Source organism: Mesitornis unicolor, unplaced genomic scaffold (assembly GCF_000695765.1).
Source record: "Mesitornis unicolor isolate BGI_N332 unplaced genomic scaffold, ASM69576v1 scaffold23288, whole genome shotgun sequence".
Lineage (NCBI taxonomy): Eukaryota > Metazoa > Chordata > Aves > Mesitornithiformes > Mesitornithidae > Mesitornis > Mesitornis unicolor.
The window spans coordinates 10,656-33,483 of NW_010204157.1; the positions used below are offsets into that span (position 1 = coordinate 10,656).

General features: G+C 43.8%; 1 protein-coding gene across 1 annotated transcript in view; it reads right to left on the reverse strand.

Annotated features, from left to right (window-relative positions):
- ZNHIT6 (zinc finger, HIT-type containing 6) overlaps positions 1 to 22,828 on the reverse strand; it is a gene marked incomplete at its 5' end in the record, with an annotated part of 34,611 nt that overhangs the window by 6,111 nt on the left and 5,672 nt on the right. The window contains 4 exons of the mRNA XM_010190971.1: positions 3,489 to 3,613; positions 16,488 to 16,568; positions 17,432 to 17,512; positions 18,281 to 18,349. Coding sequence (XP_010189273.1) covers positions 3,489 to 3,613; positions 16,488 to 16,568; positions 17,432 to 17,512; positions 18,281 to 18,349 — 356 coding nt within the window. The remainder of the gene's footprint in view (positions 1 to 3,488; positions 3,614 to 16,487; positions 16,569 to 17,431; positions 17,513 to 18,280; positions 18,350 to 22,828) is intronic.

The following is a 22,828-nucleotide window of genomic DNA, read 5'->3' on the forward strand; positions in this document are numbered from 1 at the left end:
AGCTATTTCATAGGATGACACCAGTCTCATAGGACGGGATGGAGCCTGGACAGGACCTTGTTGTTGAAGGAGAAAGCAAAGTCAATGTTGGGAATCTACTTCAGTTTCTAAATCTTGGTCTTTCAGTCACGCAGGTGAGCACAGAGCATTTATCCCCCACAAAACTCCTCTTCTTCATCCACTGAGAATTCCAAATTGTTCTTTCGACTTATTTGTTTTAGATGTTGTTTTCTGGGTTGCTACGCGTACGTATCACGATGTAATGAATTAGAAATGACTGACACTTTTATTAATACTTAAGATGGGCAACTACTGAAAAACTCTAAATAGAAAATTAAGATGATGCACCCAGGTGCTCCTTCCATGTGTTCCAGCATCCCAAAGATGGTGCTAAGCTGGGTGGAACCGTGATGAGGTTAAAGCAGCACAGTAACCTGTGCTCTGCTCAGACCCGATCCCAAAGCACTCACTTTCCAAACTGGTCTTCAGCCTCACTCCCCAGGACTCCTCCTTGAACAAGCACTGACCCCAGTCACCTTGTGGTGAGGCCACCAAATGCCACTGGTCAGCGGCACTCAAAAATAAATGAGAGCAACGCAGGCCCATGATTCACACTCTGCTCTCATTGTTATTTCCAGCACTTGATCCAACAGGGAATTTAAAGAAGTTTTTGAGCATGTCGTGTCAGATGCTTCACTAAGGAAGTGTTACCAAAAGGGAGCTGATGAAGCACAGTTACTGTCGTGTCAGGGTAAGTTCTGCAGCTGGCAAACAGGGATAAATCACAGGACACAGTGTGCACCTGTACAGTTTCAGTGGAATTTGGTCAAGAAAATAGAAGCATTTCACCCAGAAACATCAGAGGTCACATTTTGTCTACATTAAATCTAGTGTATAATCAATTAACATTTATATGCCAGATATGTACTGAGTAATGCACAAAGTAAGGATTGTTTTTACCCCTAAATCCTGTGAAAGCTTCTGTAATCCCCTACCATCTTCAGCCATGACTGACCTTGTATGCTGACATCAGAGCACCTGTAGTTTTTGCTATAAGCAAGTCAAGCATCAAAACATCACATCAAAGAACGTGGCAATCTTCTGACTCACAGCGAAAGCCAACTGACAAATTTTAGCCTTGGTTTAGTCTGTTACAGTAAGTTTTATTTAACAGGAATTACAGATTGTCTTCCCTCAAAAGGAAGATGTTTTTATGGTGTTGATTGACCACAAATTAAGTCTGCCCAGTCCTTCCCAACGTAAAACTTCAAAGGTGTTCAGCTCCAGCTCTGTCCCCAGCCTTTGGGGGCAGTGAATCGAAGAGCACAATGCCTGTGCCACACTCAACAGAAGTGGTGTTTTGTCTTTGAGCAGACTAACAGCAACAAAAAAGCCTCCCTATTTTCACATTCGTGTTCTGAATGAACATGAAAGGAAGGAAAGCTTTTCCTGAAAGAACCTGGAGTTACTGTGGCAGGCCGCAAAAAGAAAAAGCTCCAAGAACCCAGGGTCCAAACCAAACTCAAGGCTGAAGTTAAGGGTTAACATGTTAACTAGGAAGATGTACAAAAATAAATTACGATAAAAGTTGTGAAAACCATGCCATCTTTGCCAATGGCTATAGTGTTTTGCTATGTTACACCCAAGTCATCTCAACAGGGAGCTATGCACTTGATTTTTATGGAGTCTACAGAAACAGTTAAAAAAAGAAAGATTAAGAATATTAATGGTTCCCAAGCGCTGAAATAGCAGCCAGCATTCCCTGCATACCGGTTTCAGGGATGACTGCTAACTGAATGATCCCTGCAGCAGAGGGAGGTCACTGTCTTGAAGACACACGCTTGCACTGCCCCATGACAGAGCTGCCAGCACCTCCCCAGCTATCGCTGCCCCTGCCCTTCTACCTTGCCTTTCACAGCACCAGACAGATGCTGCTGCAGCACGAATCACAGAATATCAGGAGCTGGAAGGGACCTCGGAAGATCATCCAGTCCAACCCCGACGACCTCACCAGACAGCTGCTCAACCTTGTTTTACACATAGGGTGGTGAAACACTGGAACAGGTTAGAGAGGTGGTAGAGGCCCTGTCCCTGGAAACACTCAACATCCGGACAGGGCTCTGAGCACCCTGATCTGGTTGAGGATGTCCCTGTGCAGCAGGGTCGGACTGGATGACCTCTAAAGGTCCCTTCCAACACAAACCAGTCTATGGTCAACACTTACTTGAATCTATACCCTTAAAAAGGTTGTCTTCCTGCTAGCTCAGGAGACAGCCACCCTATTCAGATTAAGAGTCAATCCATTTTAATTCTCTCCTGACACCTAAATCATAGGGGTAGGGCTGACTGCTGAAAAGCAAGGGACCTTGATCAAGAAACAATGGATAAACAGAAAGTGTGGGGTTTCCTTGCACTCCAGTATATCCATGTGCACTCCTAGGATGCCCAGCAGTGGACCCAGCTGCTCAGACAAGACCCTACACCTTATCCCCTGGCTTGGCATCTCACTCTCAGGAGCTCTTGCAGTGCACAGCACAGGAAATGCCTGCGTGCTGTTTCCCAGAGCAGATTGCTCCACTGGATCACTTGGTGTCACCCAGCCACAACAGCCGACATCCGTGGAAGTTTGATATCAACCATGCAATATTCTCAGCCTCAAATTATGTACATATAGAGCCATGGCTGAGCTGCCACGGGGAAACAGCCATTGCAAACAGATTTCAAAGCTCTTCCTCAGAAATCTGTGAAAATCACAGCCTGGGTTATCACAGAGAGTTGTGGAATTGGGTAACTACAGTGACCAGCTGGGAGATTAAAAGACAAGAACTGATTCTCTGTATCAGAGCTGCAGAGAGCAAAGCTGGGACACGCAGCCTTTTTACTCGGGAGAAAGATGGAAATTCACTTCAAAACTAGAAGAACAAATTCCTGCTAGACCTGGACTCTCCTCTGAGTTAAATCCAAGACAGAAGTTTTCACTCATTTTTTGAAAGGTAACATTGTGCTTTTAACCCACCTGAAAAGCTATTTTGCCATCGTGATTTCTAGTAGCCATCCTGTAATTCAGAATTGTTTGCTTGATGTTAGAAGTCACGCTAGGAAATACTGGAGAACGAGTCCTTTGAACGATTAGCAGGCTTACTGAAAACTCATCTTGGCTTTTCAGAAATAACAGCTCTGCTAAGCTTTGCTACTTAAAAAACTTAGCACAAGTCTGAAGAGTTGTTTGAAAATGCACCAACAAAGAGTACCAAGCACCAGCAAACAGAGTTAAGGAAAACACATGCAATGCAGCTTATGGATTTACGCCACTTGTCAGCAGTTTTAAGAGCACCCAGAACAGCTTTTTTATAGCAATCTTTTAGATTCAGAAGGAAACACAAGAAATACTGCACATTTCTGGCATTATTAAAAGGCGCATCCTTAATTATTGTTTATTTAACTCAAGTATCCAAGTGCAGCGTAACAGGAAGTGAATACGTGCTCACCTTGGCCAAGAACCACCATGTCACTCTTCAGCGTTTTCAAGACCACGAACAACGTTGGATACTCAATTATGATTTTGCCTTTCAAATTGTCCAGGAGGCTTTTACTGGCATCCAGTTCATTGTACCTTAAAAAGAACAGGGAAGTTGATTTTGGATTTCAACACCACCAAGGACATAACGTACACCTTCTGCAGGGACAGAAACAAGGTGGCTTCCTGGCAATCCACGGGACTTTCGGGTGATACCATGTGCAGAAGGACTCTCCCATGATCCAGATTACATACATGTAGTTGGGTAATAAAACTGGATTTTTTTTAAACCCTCCTGAGATCTAAGCATAGGAATATGAGAAGAATCACAGTAAAACTTCTCTAAGGTCTGACATGCTTTATGAGTTCTCAATATCTTTATGAAAATCAGATATGGACGCAGGGCTATCAAAACGGGTATGTTTATGAAAATCAGATTCTAAATGGAAAACAGCACATAAAGTTCCTCGTATGGGCTTAGTAGAATACCTTATTTATCACGTTTCCTTATGAGTTTTCATTGAGGTACTGGGAAGATGGAACAAAAAGTGTATCTGAACAGCTGCAAAGGTACCTTGGAAACACCCGGAGCTCTGTTTCTGTGGAAATAAGGGCTCTGACAGCCAGAACACGGCAGCAGTAATTTCTAAGAGATGGTACACTGTCCTCATTTATGCCTAAGCAAGTCTCTGCATACAGCACCACCTGCAAGGACCCCTGCAGAAACCCCTACAAGGGGCGCAGTTCGGGTGCATGCTCCTCTCCCAGAAGAGGGCTCCTCCTCACCCTGGGGGTAAAGCCAGCTACAGAACACATGATGAGAATGAACCGAGCATCTTCTCCACAATTATTGCCTAGAACTGCAATATCGCCTCCCAAGTCTCTAACTGGAAACCTGGACGTGGGATTCGGGGGAAAAGACGGGACACTTCAAAGCCCTCCGTAAGAGAAACCCCGTTCCCTTCACTTGCCCTAACTGCAGCATGCAGCAGATGCTCTGATATTATTACCCTGCAATCCGAGTTATGCAATTCTTTCTGTAATCAGCATTATTAAATTACTACTGAGCTATTGTATCAGCTAAAGGCAAATGAAGTTCAAAACCAAAATACACTGTGGGCATTAAGGGGAGCATTTCCCATAGCTGCTCTGCCTTCTCTGGTCACTAATGTATTACGCAGCTGGGTCTTCTTCTGCCAAAAACAACACTGGACGGGTGAAGGAAATTATATCCTTCATTATTTACAGAAACGGGCGATTAAGAACAGTGCATCAGAGGAGCCAGCACACAAGAATATTGAAGGTAAAACAGGATCTGAGTTCTTGGGATTTAAAGGAAACTTAGGCTGAGCAAAAACTATTTCTCTCTCATATTCAACTTCAATCATCACAAAAATATTTGGTTTCAAGTTTCTCTCGACCCAAAGTAATTATGACCTCTTTTTTACTGAAACCCTTTAAAAGGGATAACAGTATATTACATTTCCTATTGAATGAATGCATTCATAACTTGTGGATTAACACACATGAACAGAAACATATTTACTGCTTTATTTACGGTACTCTAAATGCAAAGTATGGCAATACCTTTCCCTTGGCAAGGACCTCAACACATTCTTTTCTGGTTAAGCAAACATTTACCACCAAGAGGCTAAAGTAATTCACATGCCACAATACACTTTCCATTATCTCATGGTTTAGACAAAACATCTCTCGCGTCCAGCTTGGCATAAGATAAAACATTTGTACTTAAAACTATTTTATGATAGTAAATTACTGAAGTGTTAGATCACCAACTCAAAGCTTTATCTTTTTTGTTTTTAAAGTAAATCTTATTGGTTGACAGTGATAGAGAAAACATCCAAATTTTTAGTGCATAATGTAGGCTGTAAACTTGAGGGAAGATGTAACAAAGGAGCTTAATGCTCCTCTGTTTCAAACTCTGCTGCAATTGCCTGTGCTATCCAAAATAACTCAGCCTACCGCATTCCCTACTTCATACACAAGTGCAAGTTGAGGTTTTCAGTTCATCCACCTGCCGGTGTCTTCCTTGACCGTGCACGCTTGAAAAACCTCAAGAGAAAACAAACACTCGTCACTCAATTCCAAAGTCCTGCTCAGGACGGCTCCCGAGCAAGGCTGATCCTTCAGGTTCTCTCTTTGTTGTGACAAAAACCTTCCCCATTTTATCCCAGACCTACAACAAAGGGATGCAGAGGGTCAACAACGCAGACCCCTGGCAAAAGCAGACTGCCCTCCAAGGCTTTTCCAGGAGCCTATATACACACAAAATTTCAGGTTTTACTTACTAAAAGGCCAGACCTGTTAGGAGAAAAATGAAATGAAGTGGGATTTCTACAGCTCCTGTAGCTTCCTGCACTGATCATCCCCAGGATGAGCTGAGGATGTAGGAGAACGCTGGAAAATGCAGGTCCTCCCGTGCATTTACAGAGGGGTGGTCTGACCACAGGCAGGAGACGGAGCAGGGAGAACCCCGTAACCAGGCAGTACCAATACTCCTCCATCACCATTGTTACTGCTTGTCCTGTACCACTGCGGCTCCACAGCTCAGTAAGAACCTAAGAGCTGCAACCTTCTCCAGGCGCTTCCTTCACTGCGCATCCCAATCTGCTCAGTAAACGAACGACCATCAGCCCAGGTCTGTCCCTCCACCCCAACAGCCCCACAGCCCAGGGCAGCTGCAGAAACACCCCAACTGAGGCTTGTCTGTGCTATGCCTCCTCCATCCCTGCATTCAGGGGGACCTCTATTTGCACCCCTCTTTCTCAACCTTATTTCCTCACTGCTATTTACCTCCCACTCATTTTCTCTCTCCTGTCCATTCCCCAGCCTCCTTGTCCAACACCCACCATCTAATAATACACTTTCCTCATTATTTTCCTGCCCCAAGCAAGGCTTTCTGCCCATGTCACGAAGCAAGAAATAGGCCTGGATTTCTTCTTAACAAGATGACTCCATTTAGAAGGACCACAAAGAGACAATCTTGGCAGACAGCGGCTTTTGATTTTAGCTGGAATGAAACAACAATAACTGCTTTTTTAAAGGACAAAAACCAATTAAAATTTGCCTGCCGGCGAGCAGTTTAAAAGCCTACAAAAACTGTGACAACTGAGAAAATTTAACAGGATTCAGCCATCCCACAGCACTTCCCATGTAATGTGTTACACTCACTCTACAAATGGCTTCGTTACCTTCCACTGAACACTGAAGCCAATGCGGCTCTGTGCTTCTGAGAGCATCCATGAGCTTCTGCACAGGACAGCAACTGTATCTACGGTTATTCCAGCCCCTTCCAGGAATGCAGCAACCCAGGCCCTGATCTGTCTCCCACGGGCAGGAAAGCCGCGTTAGGTCACCCCCAAACGGAGCCCGTGGCCATCGTCGCAGCACCCAACTCGTCTGCACGGACTCAGACAGCAGGAAATACCCTGCTGAGCAGGTTTTCCTGAATGTCATCCACAGCAGCTTTGATTTCAATAATGGTAACGATGAAAGAAAAATCAGCAATCTGGGATTAAAGATAAATGGTAACCATGCTTCTTCTTTAGTCTTCTAGACACTGAAAAGGGAACAAACAAGTTTTAAACCGTCTAAACAATTGCAAATATTATTAAAATGCGTATTTGTATAATGACATTCATAATTTTCCTGGAAGGGAGACCAACTAAAACTCTCGTGCATATTTTAAGTAAAGATGATTTTTCTTCCTAGAATCAAGTGGAACATCGAGGTATTTACTTGGCATAATTCACATACAATAAATCACGCTATCTATTTTGGGCTTAGTCCTAAAACTCCACAACCAAACTCCTGCTAACTTATGGGAAGAATGAGGATTATTTTTCTTTCTCCCAAACAAAAGAGGGAAGCATTTCCTAGGTATCTGCATTTGCCCAGAAGAGAGTAAAGAGCGGGTGCAGCGTTTAAAGCCTCTCCCAAGCACTCATTCTCAAGTGCTACAGCACTGCAAAGATAATAACTAACAGATGGGCTCTCATTCCTAAGTGGTGAATAACCCCTTCGCGTGGTTATGATTTGGTGAACAGGGAAGCAGTGAAATGCGTTCCTGAATAGGTACGGAGGGGAAGTTACACGGCAGAAAGTAAACACAATGGATTGGAATAAGGCACAATTCTTATATTCGACTTGTCACAGGAATTGTGACGTTCTAAAAATCTGGAACACTGGATTCCGTTTAGTCCAGACGTGTGAAAAAGAATCAGAGAATACAACGAGTGAGAAAGCAGAGACCTTAGGAACAAAAAGAGGAAGTGACTTGCCATGACGCTTCCTCTGCACCAATTCTTATCAACCAATTCTTATCTGAACAACATGAAAGACTATTCTGCCCGAACACCTTTAGGGAAGGGGCACCGGAGCAAAGTTCCAGTTAAATATTGCAGTATGAAAAAAAATGATCCTACATTTTACACGAATACTTTAAAAGCTGGTAGCTCCTCGTTCCACTCTCGGTCCATGGCTTCCCTCCCAGCCCAGGACCTCCATAATTTGCCTTAACAAATGTTCAGCAGCTCTCCTCCACACTGCCAACACCTGCATAGCCGAGCCTATTCCAGTACAGACCAGATACCTGGCCAATCCATTTTCAAGCCAGATCCCCATCTTGAGTAACACTTTCATCACAGATGTCCTTCTTCTAAAAATAAAAAAGAGGAAAATTAGGACTAGAAATCCTCTCTTACCAATCATTTGGCCCACAGGTCCTGCTAGGAACCAACTTAAATAGCACAGGAAGAAAAGCTGCCCACGTACCAGGAAAGAATCTCAGACTTCATCACCACCTCCTAACCGTACCTGCATGCACAGAATACGTAAAGGTGCTTCCAAACAACAAGAAAATCATGAAGCTGTTCCTTTTCCTTGCTGTATTTTGGCCTCAGGTCATCCTCAAAGACTGTATTAAGACAAGTAATCCATCGTCTCCTCTCTTTTATGGGCTGTAAGAGGCCCTGCCACTAGGGAAACCTAAGAACTGCTGAAAACTAAGGTATAAAATAGGAAAAAACCCCAAAAAATCCACAAAAAGCTTCTCACTGACATATTTCAGGGAGTTAAAACATCCTGGGAGAAAAAAAAACAACTTATTTATACCCAGATGAAGACAGCAGGGACACCAAATGTCACCCAAATTACTTGGCACAGTAGTAGATGTCCAGCAAGATTTAATGGTTTGTTCACTCTTGCCATAGAAAATATACAAAGCAGTTAATGGAAAAATGAGATAAGCAAAATAAGGCTACAAATATGTCACCACAGGAGCATAAAGGCTGCCCAAAGAGAAAAACACAGTAATAGTTCTTTAATGACATCCAAGGAAAAATGTGTTGGTTGATGGCAAAACCCATAAAGCAGATAAGGCATCTGCTGCAGCAGTTCAGTGGACTGAGCACTGAGAGTGGCGTGGTTAAGGGATTCAGGATGCACAACAACCACCTACAGATTTAATTGAAGCACAAACCACTCTGCACCTCGTAAATATGGGAGAAAGCACGACAAAACAGAAGGAAAACGTGAAACTAGCAACTGTCAGTGTGTTGGATTTGGTTGAATTTGGTTCAAAGAAGACCTAAGTAAACTGACGCTGAATTTCAGGAAAGCAAATACTTTCCCATCTCAGAAGACATAACGAAAAGTAACACAACCCAGCAGCAAGATGCCACAAATCAAGTGCATCATGGCAACAGTCCTTTGCACACACAGGAATTTCCCTGCTTTGCAAAGCCAGGCAGCTTTAAAACCGCCCAGAAGCTCAAGGTTTACACATCCCTAAGTGGTACAGAGCAGATACATCAAAAAGGGGTTACCACAACTGCGTATGGCCGCTGTATGACTGAGATAAAGACACAAAGCAGCCCAATGAGGTGATGACAGCAACAAGGCCTAAAGGGAGTATGAAACTTCGCAAGGGAAGTGGTACTGAAAAGAGAGGGGTGACTGCTGAAGATGAATGCCTGAAGTGTCAGAACTGAAAAGATATCCGTGGCATCTTTAGTACAAGGAAAGCTGGGGGTGGATCCCCCAAAGTGCAGGGAAGTCAAAACATGTAACTGGTACCATTAATAAAACACTGGCAGGACCACGGGCAATACTTCTGTTATTACACTTGGGCTGATCTAACAAATCTCCACTTCAGGAGCAGGAATAATCGATATTTCTGTAATTTTGGATCTCTAGACAGCAAATTCTGACTTCCAAATTTACCTCATATGAAGGTAAATAGCCCGAATACCTCTAATGCTCTGTACTAAATGGTGGAAATCTGTACTTTCAAAAATACTTTACATGAGAATCACAGCACCATAAACCTTCCATTAAGGGGTTACCAATGCTTTACAATGAAACGGAAAAGCTATGAAATAAAGCAAACAAATTATTTTCTTGGCAAACAAGCAGGAAGGTCGATTCCCTCCTTGGCGAGGTTGAAACAATCGGCCCAGCTCATTTCCGCCAAGAACGAGAGAAAACAGAGAGGGATTCCCCTTTGGCAGCATCGGGAGGAAATAGGAGGTTTTCTGCTTTCTGACGGGGAGGTGAAGAGGTCCCCCTGTGTCCCGCTGTTGTGATTCACAGCGCGGCAGCTTCCAGCTCAGCCCGTCCCTCCCATCGTCCGCAAACAACTCTGTATTTGCTTCCAGAAGCCTGGTCCCCAAAATTAAGGGACTCGGCTAACTTTACGTCAGCGCATCTCACTGTGTCCGCGAAACCAGCAGCAAATCCTCTTCGTCCTTCAGAAAGGCATTTTAACTGCAACTCAGACAGATACAGCTGAATTAAACCCCTCAGTACACCTCACAACACTTATGCTAGACTGGAACAGGACAAATTGTTTGCGGGGGCTCTACAGCCCATTTTCACCAGCTCCTTTCCCTGAGGGGGTAACAGATCATTCACCAGGGTTTGTCCAACCGCAGTCTTCTCTTGGGCTTCCTGGCCTGTCTTCTTGCCCTCAAGTCTGCCTCATATGAGCGTGCTGCACAGCACATGGACTTCCAGGAAGCCATTTATTTTCCATGCTATGTGTATGTTACATACTACGCGTACATATACAAGCGGGCAAGTTTCTCTCTGCTCCCCAGTCAAGCTGCAAGATTTGTTTTTGAAACAGCCTTTCCCAAAATCACATTTCCTCACAGACAGGAGAGGATCTCTTCGGGGCCGCCTGTGGTGCCTACAGAACAGCAGGGCAGGTCAAACCACCGGCTGAAGCCAGCGCTAACGCTCTTACTGTTATCTCATCCTCCACCTCTCTACTTACATATATCCCTCCTCAAGTGGTCTGGATCTAACCTGCTGCAATAGAGACAGCAGAATTCTGGAGAGAGGGCTATAACTTCAAATAAATCTCTGTGCAACGGATGTCTCAGTCAGCAGCTCTCTAGCAGGGACGCTCCAGAAACCCTAATGCAATATCATTAATTATAAAACAGTTAATCCAAAAGAATTCAGCATGGGTTACAACACACTGGATTGTTGCTTTAAAAACAGGCGCCAGCTGGTTCATAAAGGAATCCCTTTCAAGAAAAAAATGAATGATTGCTCAAGATAGTGAGATGGACAAATTCTGGTTTCTTGTGGAATCATCCCAAAAACCTTCTCAAAGGTCAAGTAATTGTAGTCAGACATCGTCAACATTCAGCTCTGCGTGTCACAGACTTAGACCATACACACTTCTTATACTCAGCAGTGACTACTGGCTTTCTGCTTTTCGTCTATGTTGTGTAATTCAGGATTTCAAAGAAAAACGCAAGTGGGCAAGAAGGAAAGTGACTACTTTTTACAGTAAAAGCTGCGTATCCTGGCATCTGCTGCTCGGCGTTGCTTTTGTCAGCAGAGAGACTGATGTTCAGATACAGAAGGAGCATGTGAAAAATGACACTGAAACGGCTGCAGTAACAAAGCTCGAAAGCCTGAAACGACCGACAAGAAATGCAACAGTGTTCAGTAAGAAAAGCTGAAGTTTTAATAAACCCTCCCCAAAAACCAAAACCCAACACTCTGGGAAAAACCAGCAGCAAGTGTTAATACACAGGAGCGCTGTGTTTAGGAAGCAGACTGCACCCAAATCCTCTGTTCGCCTGAACAGCGCGAAGTTGCCGGAGCCCAACTGCAGTTGTGCAGAACGACCGTTGTGAGCTGGCTCCTGCTTTTGCAGGGCTGGCAGAGCTGCTCTGTGCCGGTAATGACCTGTGCTGTCCATGTGCTGCTGGCACAGCTCAGAGCCAGCTCGGGTCTGCTCCAACCCGTGCCCAGGCCAGCATGTATCCGTGACTCCTGTCTCATGTGTACCACATACCACACCAGCCTGCAAGAGCAGAGAATCCTAAATAAACCACCCCACGCTTCTCAACGTCTGCAGAGAGGGCAGAGGAGGAAACAACGCTTGAAACGTGCCAACACTGGCACGTTTGCTTTGCTAGATGGAGTAGTATTTTTGAAATTAGGTCGTTGATGTGATGATAAAAAGAACTGATCCATGCACCACAGTAACAGCAGTGACTTTTTAAAGCAACTGAGTTATATATGAAAAGCAAGGACTGTAACTCTGTTGGTTATAAAACACATAAGTGGAGTTATTCATAAATGATAATGCAGAAGGAAGCGCCCTAGGAAGACAGCATGAAAACCAAAGGAAAACACGATCAGTATCTGATGCTCTCTGCAACATATTTAAGTGTAACTACTTTTGGTACTCTTAAAACCACTGACAAAACAGGTATCTAACAGACATTTTTAATAACAGGAAAATAAATAATCCAGTATAAATGCTACATTTAAAAAGACCTGGTTCTATTACATTTACATTGCTTGAATCCCAAGCTGATTCTCTAAAAGGCTGCTGGCGTATTTGCACACGCTAAAGCAAAAAACTGACTTCGTTTTCCTGAACCTATTACTGTGACTACTGCGACCCACCAACGTGACCTAACCCTCAGCTATTTAAAAACAATAGACTACAAAAGAAAATGCTCTTTGAGCACAGGACCCAGTCATCCAAGGAAATAACTCTGGTTTCTGCCAGCTGATCTGGAGACAGGGAAGCGCTCCAACATCACTGACATCAGGCAGCCTTCTGGGAAGCAACCGCACTGGATCAGCTCGAGCAAAATAAGCGTATTGCCGTTCAGAATATACTGACAGGGAAAAAAGTAAATTACTTTATAAAAGACCTAACACTGATGTTTAAGAAAGCATTGTTTTTGAATTCCATTAAAATAAATATAGGTGATTAAAGACAGGCAACTATCTAAGCTGGATTCATGCAGGATGTTGCTGAACCCAGTGAAAGAGATTCTGTTTGTGGTTTAACCTCGTTAACATTTATCTAATTAATTGTCTCTCAGATTAAGATATCCACTGTAAACCACGCTGGTTGCAGTTATTTCTCGTCTAGAAATAGGATCAGCTTATATCATACAGATGAGTAAGTAACTTTTTCATTAAATATCTGTAGTTATGAAAAAACCAACAACTCTGACTATTAACTTGCTTATAACAAATATCAAGGTTCTCTTGGATTCAGGAATTCTTTTTTTGGGTCTCGGTTTGCTCTTGTTGTTGTTGTTACACAAAGCCTAATAAGGCAATTCTCAGGAAAATAAGGTGTATTTCCCAAACCAGACTGTATAATCTGGCAGCTGCATCTCTCCTTTCCTTAGTGGAAAAAGCAATACTCTTACCATATGAAGTCACTTTGAAGGCATCCCAAATAAAGGATTGAAGACAGCACGCTAATTTATCCTGAGGAAAAGCCTACTTCATAAAAGAATGCAGACTGTAAAAATCATCCAAGAGGCAGCAGTTAAACCCTTCCTGGAACAGTCACAGCCAAGGAGAGGACGGACAACAACCACCACCTCAATATTGCACAACAGGTGACAGCAGCAGCACCAGTGGAAAACCATTATAACCCATGCAAGTGCAGGTTTTTTCCAAACCAAGGCTTCAAAGGGAGAAGAGAGTTGGGTAACACTAATTATTCAAACCTTCCTTATGAAGTAAGGGCTGTTAATGAGAAGATTATCAGGCAGTGTAACAGTTACAGGGCGTTAGGTGACAGGGAGGGAGGAGAGGACAAGAGGAGAAATTACGCTTTAGGTGACTGCAAGTAACTGTGGAGTGCTACCAATTCACACTGAAGGCTGATTCTAAAGAAGGCAGAAAAAAGAGCTTATCACAAAGTTCTCCAAGAACCGTCACCACTGATGATAAAAGGCACCGAGCACTGTGGTGTCTGACAGCTACCCACGACATCTGCACGGCAGTGGGTTTATCCAGCTGCGCTCTGAAGCTCTGCAGAACGCCTGTGAGGCAGAAATCCGTGCTACAGGGCTAATTTAGACTGCTGGAGAAAGAGAGGAAACACAAAAAATTTAAAGCATTCTGCAAAGAACCTCCAGACTGAAAGGGCCATTTTCTGTGAAACACGGAAAACAGACAAAACTGAACCACAAACCCCTGTTTCACAAACAATTGCAGGAAGCACTAAAATCCTTCTGTAACGTACTTATCTTAAAACTAGAAGCCTAACATTTTATAACCCATAATAATCCTGCTTGGATGTTCTCTGCAGCACCACTGCACTTCCTCAATAATACGCAATGGTAACTAAGAAAAATATCTTTTTCAAAAGATTCTGCTAAGCCTAAAACCAACATCCGATCCAATAACGTGTATTTACAGCCTCTTATCCAGTGCTCGTGGAGAGGGCATTTTTCTGGTGGTCGAAGGGGAAGCTTTGGATAACACAACATTCATGTATCAGCAGCCTGCACCAACCCTGCTCCTCCAGCCTGCCCACAGGGTGACGAACGGGATTCCACCACACAGGATCATGCAGCCTAAAATCAGGCAGAATGAGGTAGCACAGGGTGAGAAATTACTCCGAGCTGATGGTGGCACTCAAGGCTACACGAACCAGCAGCCAACAGCTCCCCACTGGCTAAGAAACGTGGATAAAGGAACATGAGAGCTCTGTCTGCGCTCAGCTCTGGCTCCTCGCAGAACACCACTGCAGCACGCTGGTCCCATTGCAATTGCAAGCACTTCCACTGCCATTACAGGTAATGATTTATAGAATGAGAGCCACAAACCTGAAATTAACTTAAGTGGTGCGGAGCCAAAAGGAGAAGAAATCGAAATACATTCTCTTTCCTCACCGTAATGCAGCTACGGTGAGAATTTAAATTCCCTCGCAGAGCCTTTGTCACAACAACCGCGCTGGCACAGCCGCGCCGAGCGTGCCCGCTGGCAGAGACACAGCTCGTGCTGACAGAGGATGCTCTGTGCTGACACAGCAGCCCCATCACTTCAAACAAACCTTGATCTTTCCTTCCAGAAGAGGAATCTTCTCTCAGTACACCGCTGCTTTGACCTGCCTGCACTGCCGCGGCTGCAGGTGAGCAGGTTCCCGTTGTTCCCAGGTGAGGAGCTGCGTTTCTCACACCAAAACACTTCTCTATTTTAACTTACCACAGTTCTTTTTAAACTACACGTTCATTAAGGGGGGTAAATATCGACTTTGGTATCAATCAATGTAGCTGATTCTGGGAATACAGATGAGGCTCAAACTTAAAGGTATTTGAGTACAGCCCAACTCCTGAGATTCTTCTGAAAAGTCTAATGAAAAAGAACCGTCTCTCAACAAATAGGTGAGCTAAGGAGGCATCATGCACATTTCAGCAGTGGACAATGGTTAATGGTTCATCTGCCCGGGTGCTTCTTCAGTGAACTTCCCAGCGTAGCTACAAACACCAGCGTTTCTAAATTTCCCCTTGAAACACCCAGAGTTTAGCCATTCTTCAATCAAATGGACACCAGTCCAGAAACTTCACTTAAAACCAACAGGTTTCTATAGCTGACAACTCTGATGGCAAGTTTTGCAATCATATTTCAACAATTGCAAAGAGAAAAAAAACAACCAAGACCATGACGAGTCCGAGGCTTGAATTTCAAAGTACGTTATGCATTTCTGGATAGCACGCACTGGCAAAATATACAGCACAAACAGGAAGCTCAGTTACAACTAAAATTCTCTTAATATACCTTTTTTCCCCTTAGAAATAATATACCACGCTTTCAGGAAGCATATTATTTACATTTGTTACATCTGAAGAAAAGAATGTACTTTAGGAGCCCTAACTAGGAATCACTGGTCAACCACAATAAGCTATGATATTGAGCTGGTACGTATCATTTTCAGTAACACTGACAACAGGGTGGAGTGTCCAAAATGGCATTTATACCAAGAAAAATGATTTCTTTAATTCTGAAGCTCGAGACTGTTGTCTGTTCTGGAACCATAGAAAACAGTTCTGCGCAAGTCTCAGTTCTGGGGACTTAAAAACCCACACCCAGAAGCATCATAACCTGAAGAGCGATGAGCTAGTAACTTTAAGAAAGATGTGTTATTTCCAATGCAGTGACTGGATACTGATAGGCAAGTAGTTTTTGCTGCAACGATTTAAAACCACAGCTCTCATTTACCACTTCAACTCCCTTCGGGAGGTCAAGGTATTCACAGAGGAACTTGCAGAAGGGAATGGCTGACTGCATCGCTGCTGGTGAATGCATTAATTTAGCATTTTAACACAAGCCTGTACTTGCTGCAGACACCGACATCTGCAGGGACTGCTGCTGAAGCACTGCAGGTGCGGGCACACTCACTGCTCCACCGGTGGCAGCTTCTTCAAGGCTCCGAGTCAGCCGAATTTACTACTCAGTAACTGCACTGAAATGTCAGTGCTGACACATCAGAAGACAAAGAAATAGCATTTTTGCTGACTAATTTTTAAGATGGCTGGTAATTACTCACTGCAGTTTCACCCACGAGAATATGTCATCTCCATTTGTAATATTAAAGACTCAGAAATGCGTTCCTTCATTTGGCTCTTTTTAATTAACAAGCGCACAACCTGCAGAATCACCTTACCTGACAGAGTTTTGCTTCCTGTTTTCTATTTTCATTAGAATTTGCACATCTGACTGAGGAGACGCTGTATACATTTTTAATCTGAAAAAGAATAAGCAACAGAGATGAGGAAACAATAACATACAATGCCTTTTCTTCCCATCACCCATAAGAGATGGGTATCTTTTGCATGCCAACAACCAAAAGTATTTATTTCTTCATAAATAACAATAACTTGCCACATACCAAGTATTTCCCATAAATTAGGGCTATAATTACTAGTACGTTTTTCTAATTACTCCAAAGAAAAGGTTTACTGTCACCACCACTGAGGTTAATTATGGCTACATTTTTTAGAATTATAGTCGCTTTATTTGATCTTCATGCCACGAGCCAATTTCTTAAATCTTTCCTGGTTTGAATTTGGTGGCTCTACTCCAGGGTTGCTCGTTTGGTGAATGTTAGGATGGTTTTCATCACAGGAATTCAAGATGTGCCGCTGACTGGGAACTCAGCTCTGCATGCTGGAAGTTCAGTTACTTTAAGCCATTATTCAGAAACGTTCACCTCACACAGAACCCCAGAACATGAGGAGTTGGAAGGGCCCTGGAAAGCTCCCCCAGTGCAACCCCTGCCAGAGCAGGATCACCAGAGCAGTCACACAGGAACACGGCCAGGGCTTTGGGTGTCTGCAGAGAAGGAGACTCCACAACCTCTCTGGGCAGCCTGGGCCATGCTCCAGAACCCTCACACTCACAAAGTTTGGCCTCATCTTCAGCTTGAGCCTCCTGTGCTCCAGCTTGGGACCATTGCCCCTTGTCCTGGCATTGGCCATCCCAGAGCAGAGCCTGGCTCCTTCCTCCTGACACTGCCCTTTCCCAATGGATCCCCAGGAATGAGGGCACCCCTCAGTCTCCTCTGCTCCAAGTGTGATGAACTGTGCAGAAAAGTTGTTCAATACACACCTTTGACAAACGACAGGATCCGACTCCACTGGATCAATGTAGGGCTTGAGGATCTCAGCGAGTGTTTTATCGTCAGGCACCCTTTCACCAAAGATAAAAATCAAAGACGTAAGACATGGTTCATGATGTACACAAGAAATCCATTCTCTGACTCACTTGGAAGAAGCTGTATATTTATTTGCACGGTACAGTGGCAAAGCTGACTGGTTTATGGAGGATCATAAATGCGTATCAACACAGCACCGATAACTCACAGCTTTATCTGCTTCAACGCTGGGACTTCCCTGGCACCTACGAGGAGTAAACAGATGCGTATCTCTAGTTCCTAACTGCAGCAGAAACACGCTGTTCCTCCAGCCCCAGAAGCAGACAAGGGTGTGCTGCTCCTGCCCCTGCAGGCTAGGAGATAAAGGAGGAAGATTTGCCAACGTAAGCTTACTTCTTGGCCTCTGCCAAATGCGCTTGTGGGCTTTCCTACAAAGCAACCAACGTGACCATTCCATCCTATGTGAGGATGCAGACGAGGGATGGCAAATCCTGATGAACATCTGCTCCATGAGAACAGAACACGTCAGGTGCACGGGCTATCGCGATCACAAATACACAGGCTGCTCTGTTTACACACAGAAAAGGACTGGCCATCACGCATTTCGCCCAATTTGAAAAGCCTGCCAGCTTTCAGAGAAGAAATGACTACACAACCTTCAGTTGTTGGTGTTTTTCCAATTTAAATGCCCTCTTGAGACTAAAAATAATATTTGAGTTTACCCAGTGTAACAGAAATAGATAAGAACTGATCAAAATGTTCTGATGTGCTATTTCAGCAGACTGATTTTTCAAACTCCGTACCGTTTTAAAGTGTATTCAGCGTGACAGTGAGGAAATACGAGCTTCAAGTGCCAGTAGAACTTTTTCTCCCTGAAAAGAAAAAGAAATGCACATTCTTAATAGCAGCTGGTAACTCCTACTTGTGTTTTCTGTGATAAAGCCCAGTAGCCTACGAGCCGGGTGCAGGAGAAAATACAAAGATTTTGAATGGTATTTTCAAAGAGTAAAAAGGGCACGCAGAGAAGCTGAGATGCACTTTAATAGATGCACTGCTCCCCGATCCTGCTGCATTTCATGTCCTCATGGGATGAAAATCTGCTCCTTACAAACACAGGCAAGGTATCACCAATTCACTGACCAGCAGCATCTCACATTGAAAAAGGGAGTTATCTTCCAGGTGACTTTCTGTGTGCACAGCTGCCCTTTAAGTTCAGAAAAGGAAGATGCTTCTTGGCGTATCACCCAGGACAGATTGCCAAACCTGTGCAGCAGCAGCCAGAGGCCTCAGCTGAGATCTCATTCTACACAAAACAGGGGACTGACTTATAAAGAGAAAACGTGTCATAGGCAGGGAGGAAGCTGCATTTTGGCAAAACATGGATAGCAGATGTTAGAAAGAACACACGTTTTACAAAGATCAGAAAGCTTCCAGCAGAGATCAGAATTGATGCCTTGCTCCTTTGTTTGGTTTGTCAGTTTTAAGACCCGTCTTCCCTTTCTGGCTAGCACAATCAACACCTGAGAACAGCAGCTACTGAAGCATGGTTCCAGTGCAATACCATCTTAAGAAAAGCAGAATTACCTAGAGGATACTTCACCAGATTAGGAAATCTCCTTTTGCCTTTTTACTGACCTGCAGAAATGCCGCTGAAGTCAACAGCGACTTAAGGCAATGCGTTTTTCCTCTCATTGCTCCAAATCCTCCTATTTGGTATGGTAAATGTAATGGTATTTTTGTAAAAGGAAGCTCCTAAGAAAAAGCACAGCCTAGAAGGCAGGTGTCTGTCCATGCACACTCATGACAACAATCTGGAAGAGGAACGAGGGAACTACCACCACTTAGAATCAGAGGCCAGACACCTATGTGAAGCATAGGAACATCTCTCTGCCCCCCTTTCTTAATCTTCCTTTCTAACACTACGTAAGACCTATGAGCCATTATATCCAGGACAACCGCCACCAGCTATGCAAAGCTTCTAGCAGTGCAATTAAAAGTAAACGCAGCGTTGTTCCAACTTGTTTAATCTGTTTATCAGGCAGAGGAAACACTATCCAGCAGGCCCGAGCTGGCAGCAGACAAGTGTATGTGCACCCAGCAGCAAAACAGTAAACAAGTTAGCAGCTAAGTTCAATTAACTACCATGCCAATTTCTAAACGCAAGCACTTTCTAAAGCGCTCGTATCAAATAAATAATAATTCCCTTACCTCGTTATTCCTAGGAGGATACTGAGCTGAACTATGCTTCCTGTAGCATCAGTAAAATCAGAAATATTAGTGTGTGCCAGAAAAAGAGCCAGCAAGAACCCAGCTCCAAGGAGATAATGGTTAGGATAAAAAGAACAAATGAAGAGCAAGATTCGTGCTGCAGGGCTGTGCAGCACAGCTTGTGGTTCTCCCCCTCTATCTGCTCATTTTTGGTAAAGCTGAGAATGGAGAGTCTTCCTAAAATGAGAGGGTGAAGCTGGAGCACACCAGGTCTGAAAGAGGTAAGAAATCAGTATGACCAGAGCTGAAGGACAACAAAGCAAGCATTATCAATCACTCAGCGTATATAACCAGGAGCGGACACAGTATCTCGCCTCATGAATTTTATGCTATTTTGCATACTGGTGCGATGCCATCTTAAATTACCGAACTGGAAAAGGTTTTGAAATAACCCAAAACCAGGGAGTGGAATTTTGGAAGTTTTCTGTAAGACGGGTGAAACAAGGTTTTGCAATTCTTCATCCTGGTAGCTGAAGGAAGCCTCAGTGCTCCCATGTGCACAAGCTGGACTATGAATACAGTTGTGGAACCAGTTCAAACGACTTGTGATGAACAAACTTGTGACTTCTCGGTCAGACATATGTCAGTATCTGGCATTCCATGAGCATGGTATTAACTCAGAGCACTTTCACAAGGAGACTTCAGTAAAAACTGGTAATCTTTAGACACAGGAGTAGGGTCACCATCATTAGCTGCAGGAAATACCAACGACGGGCACATCTACTAAATACTTACAAGGACTGTTCAAAGGATGTTTCTGTTACGTGTTATCAACTGAACATGAGGCTTCCTAGCATTTTTTCATTTAACTCCTCATCTTCCACAACGTTTTCAATCAGATCATGGTTATCTGCTCTAAGCGATAGATGCTCATTGCGACACGGACTTCCTTGCAGTCAAATTCTTACATCAAGACAGCCGAAGCAACAGGAGATCACAGGTGGAAACACACCGTGACCCAGCTCACACACACTTATGAGGCCCAGAGGGCTGCCCTTAACACAGGCACTGGACAGACATACTCCACAAGTACTTGCAGCTATCTGCTACCTGTTGTTAGGAGTCCTCCCTGCGTGTCCGTGCTGACCGTCACAGCATGTTCTGATTCACACGCCAGGCCAGCTCCCCGTGGGCGCACGGAGACAGACGCAGCTCATCGCTGCAGCTGTACCATCAGCTTAAGAGGGATCTCTTCAGGCTTTCTCGCCTTCTCTCCCCCTTCCAGGCACAATCTAGTCTATGGTGCAGTGCACAGAAGAGCCCAGACACTGAAGTTATGAAACATTTTGATGAGGAGGGATCTTTATTTTGGAAAAAACAGAAACCTTGGGTGTTTTCAGCATGCTAATACCAAAACTGCAGCTATTATTTAATCTTTCTTCAAAGTACTCTTGCCTGAAAGTAAATGGCAAACAAAAATAAACAAAAAAGAGGTAAACTAGATTAAGAACTAGATAGGAGGAGACAAGGAAAAAAGCAGCTTAGAATTGGAACAGCCTCATCCTCTGCTGTACAATGAAGTCTTGAAAAACAGCTGCTGGACGCCTGTTACTGAAGTGAAGCATCCCTCACCATCACCCATCCCTGCCCAGTTACAGCTCTTGATGCAGCTCTGACAGCATCTACAGTTAACTCCACAACAAGCTCTGATTAACATTAGATATGCTGGCTCCAGATCTCACTGACTTCATTTCCCACTACGGCTCACTGGGGCAGCATTTCCTCCAAATACAACCGACATGTACTACGTTCATTTTCTAAATGGAAATGCTCAACTGAGTAACTCATCTGCAGCTGAGTTCCTGAGCTCCTCGCTGCACGAAGCGCTGCCACGGAAGCCACCGCACCGCCTTCACCAATACCAAGGCACTGACTACACAACTGCCAAGCAGCAGAGACCTGGAGGAGGCAAAAGCACATCCCTGATGTCAGTAAAAACAGCATCACAGCCCATCCCTGCATTGCTTGGCTTCACGTCCCATTCTGGCTACTTCAGAAGCATGGAAACCGATCAGAGGGAGGAAGAGGAGCCAAGCAGCTCTTCCCCTGCGTGAGATGCATGCAATTCATGTTCAGAAGTGCACAGGCTGCTTTGCAGTTACTGCTCTTCTGAAGTAAAGTAACTGTCTCCCTTTCATTTCTCCTAAAACTTCCCCAAAACCTTTTCTACAATCAACTTTAGTTTTAACAGAACGACACGTAAATGACTTTTCAAATTCTTCAGAGCAACAACTGACAGATTTTTATTCATGGTGTTACAAAGACAGCAGCAGTGCATACAGAGTGGCTGCTGGTACCTTCAGCTGCCTCTCAGGACAACTGCAAACATTCCCATCACCTCCCATAGCTAATGCAGCACCTAGGACGATGCTCCAGGAGCTGTGTGTGCAGGCAGTACAGCTGCTGGGAACTAAAGGACAGATCTAAAGGACTCTGGGACTTGGCCATAGCAGTGAAGTGCCCTGGCAGATGTTCAGAAGGGTCCAATGTTTATGTATTTCCTAAAACATTAATGAATTCTCATAAAGCTTAACTTTCTCACCTAGACTTCCTCTGAACAGTTCATTCTGCCTAGATCGCAGTAAATTTTATGTACATAAAATCTTCTAAAAATGTGTGTATCTATGTAAAATAAAATACATATTTAAAACAAAATTTCCAAATTCATCACATCTCAAGATACCAACTGCAGCTCTGGCTCTGCAGAAGTACTTCACTGCCAGCCTGTCAAAGGCAGCGATTCACTGATCATCTTGTTTCTACTTAGCAACTAATATTCTTAAGCTGTTTTAAAAACAGTAGATGGGATATCTTACATCAAAGCACAGATATTTTAGTATTTCCCGTCTATGTTATTTAGAATTGATAAAACAGATGAAAAGGACATGAAGAAGTTTGAGGACCAGTTACACTTTCATTCGCAACACACAGTACTCTCCCCTAATGCACTGAAGTTTAATTTAAATACTGGGCGTTCAGTATCTACACCTTTGGATAATAACGTATTTCTCAACATTCTTAAGCAATGAAGATCCAGCCCAAAAAGATCTCTCGTGGATTAAATAAAATTAAAACAAGAGAAC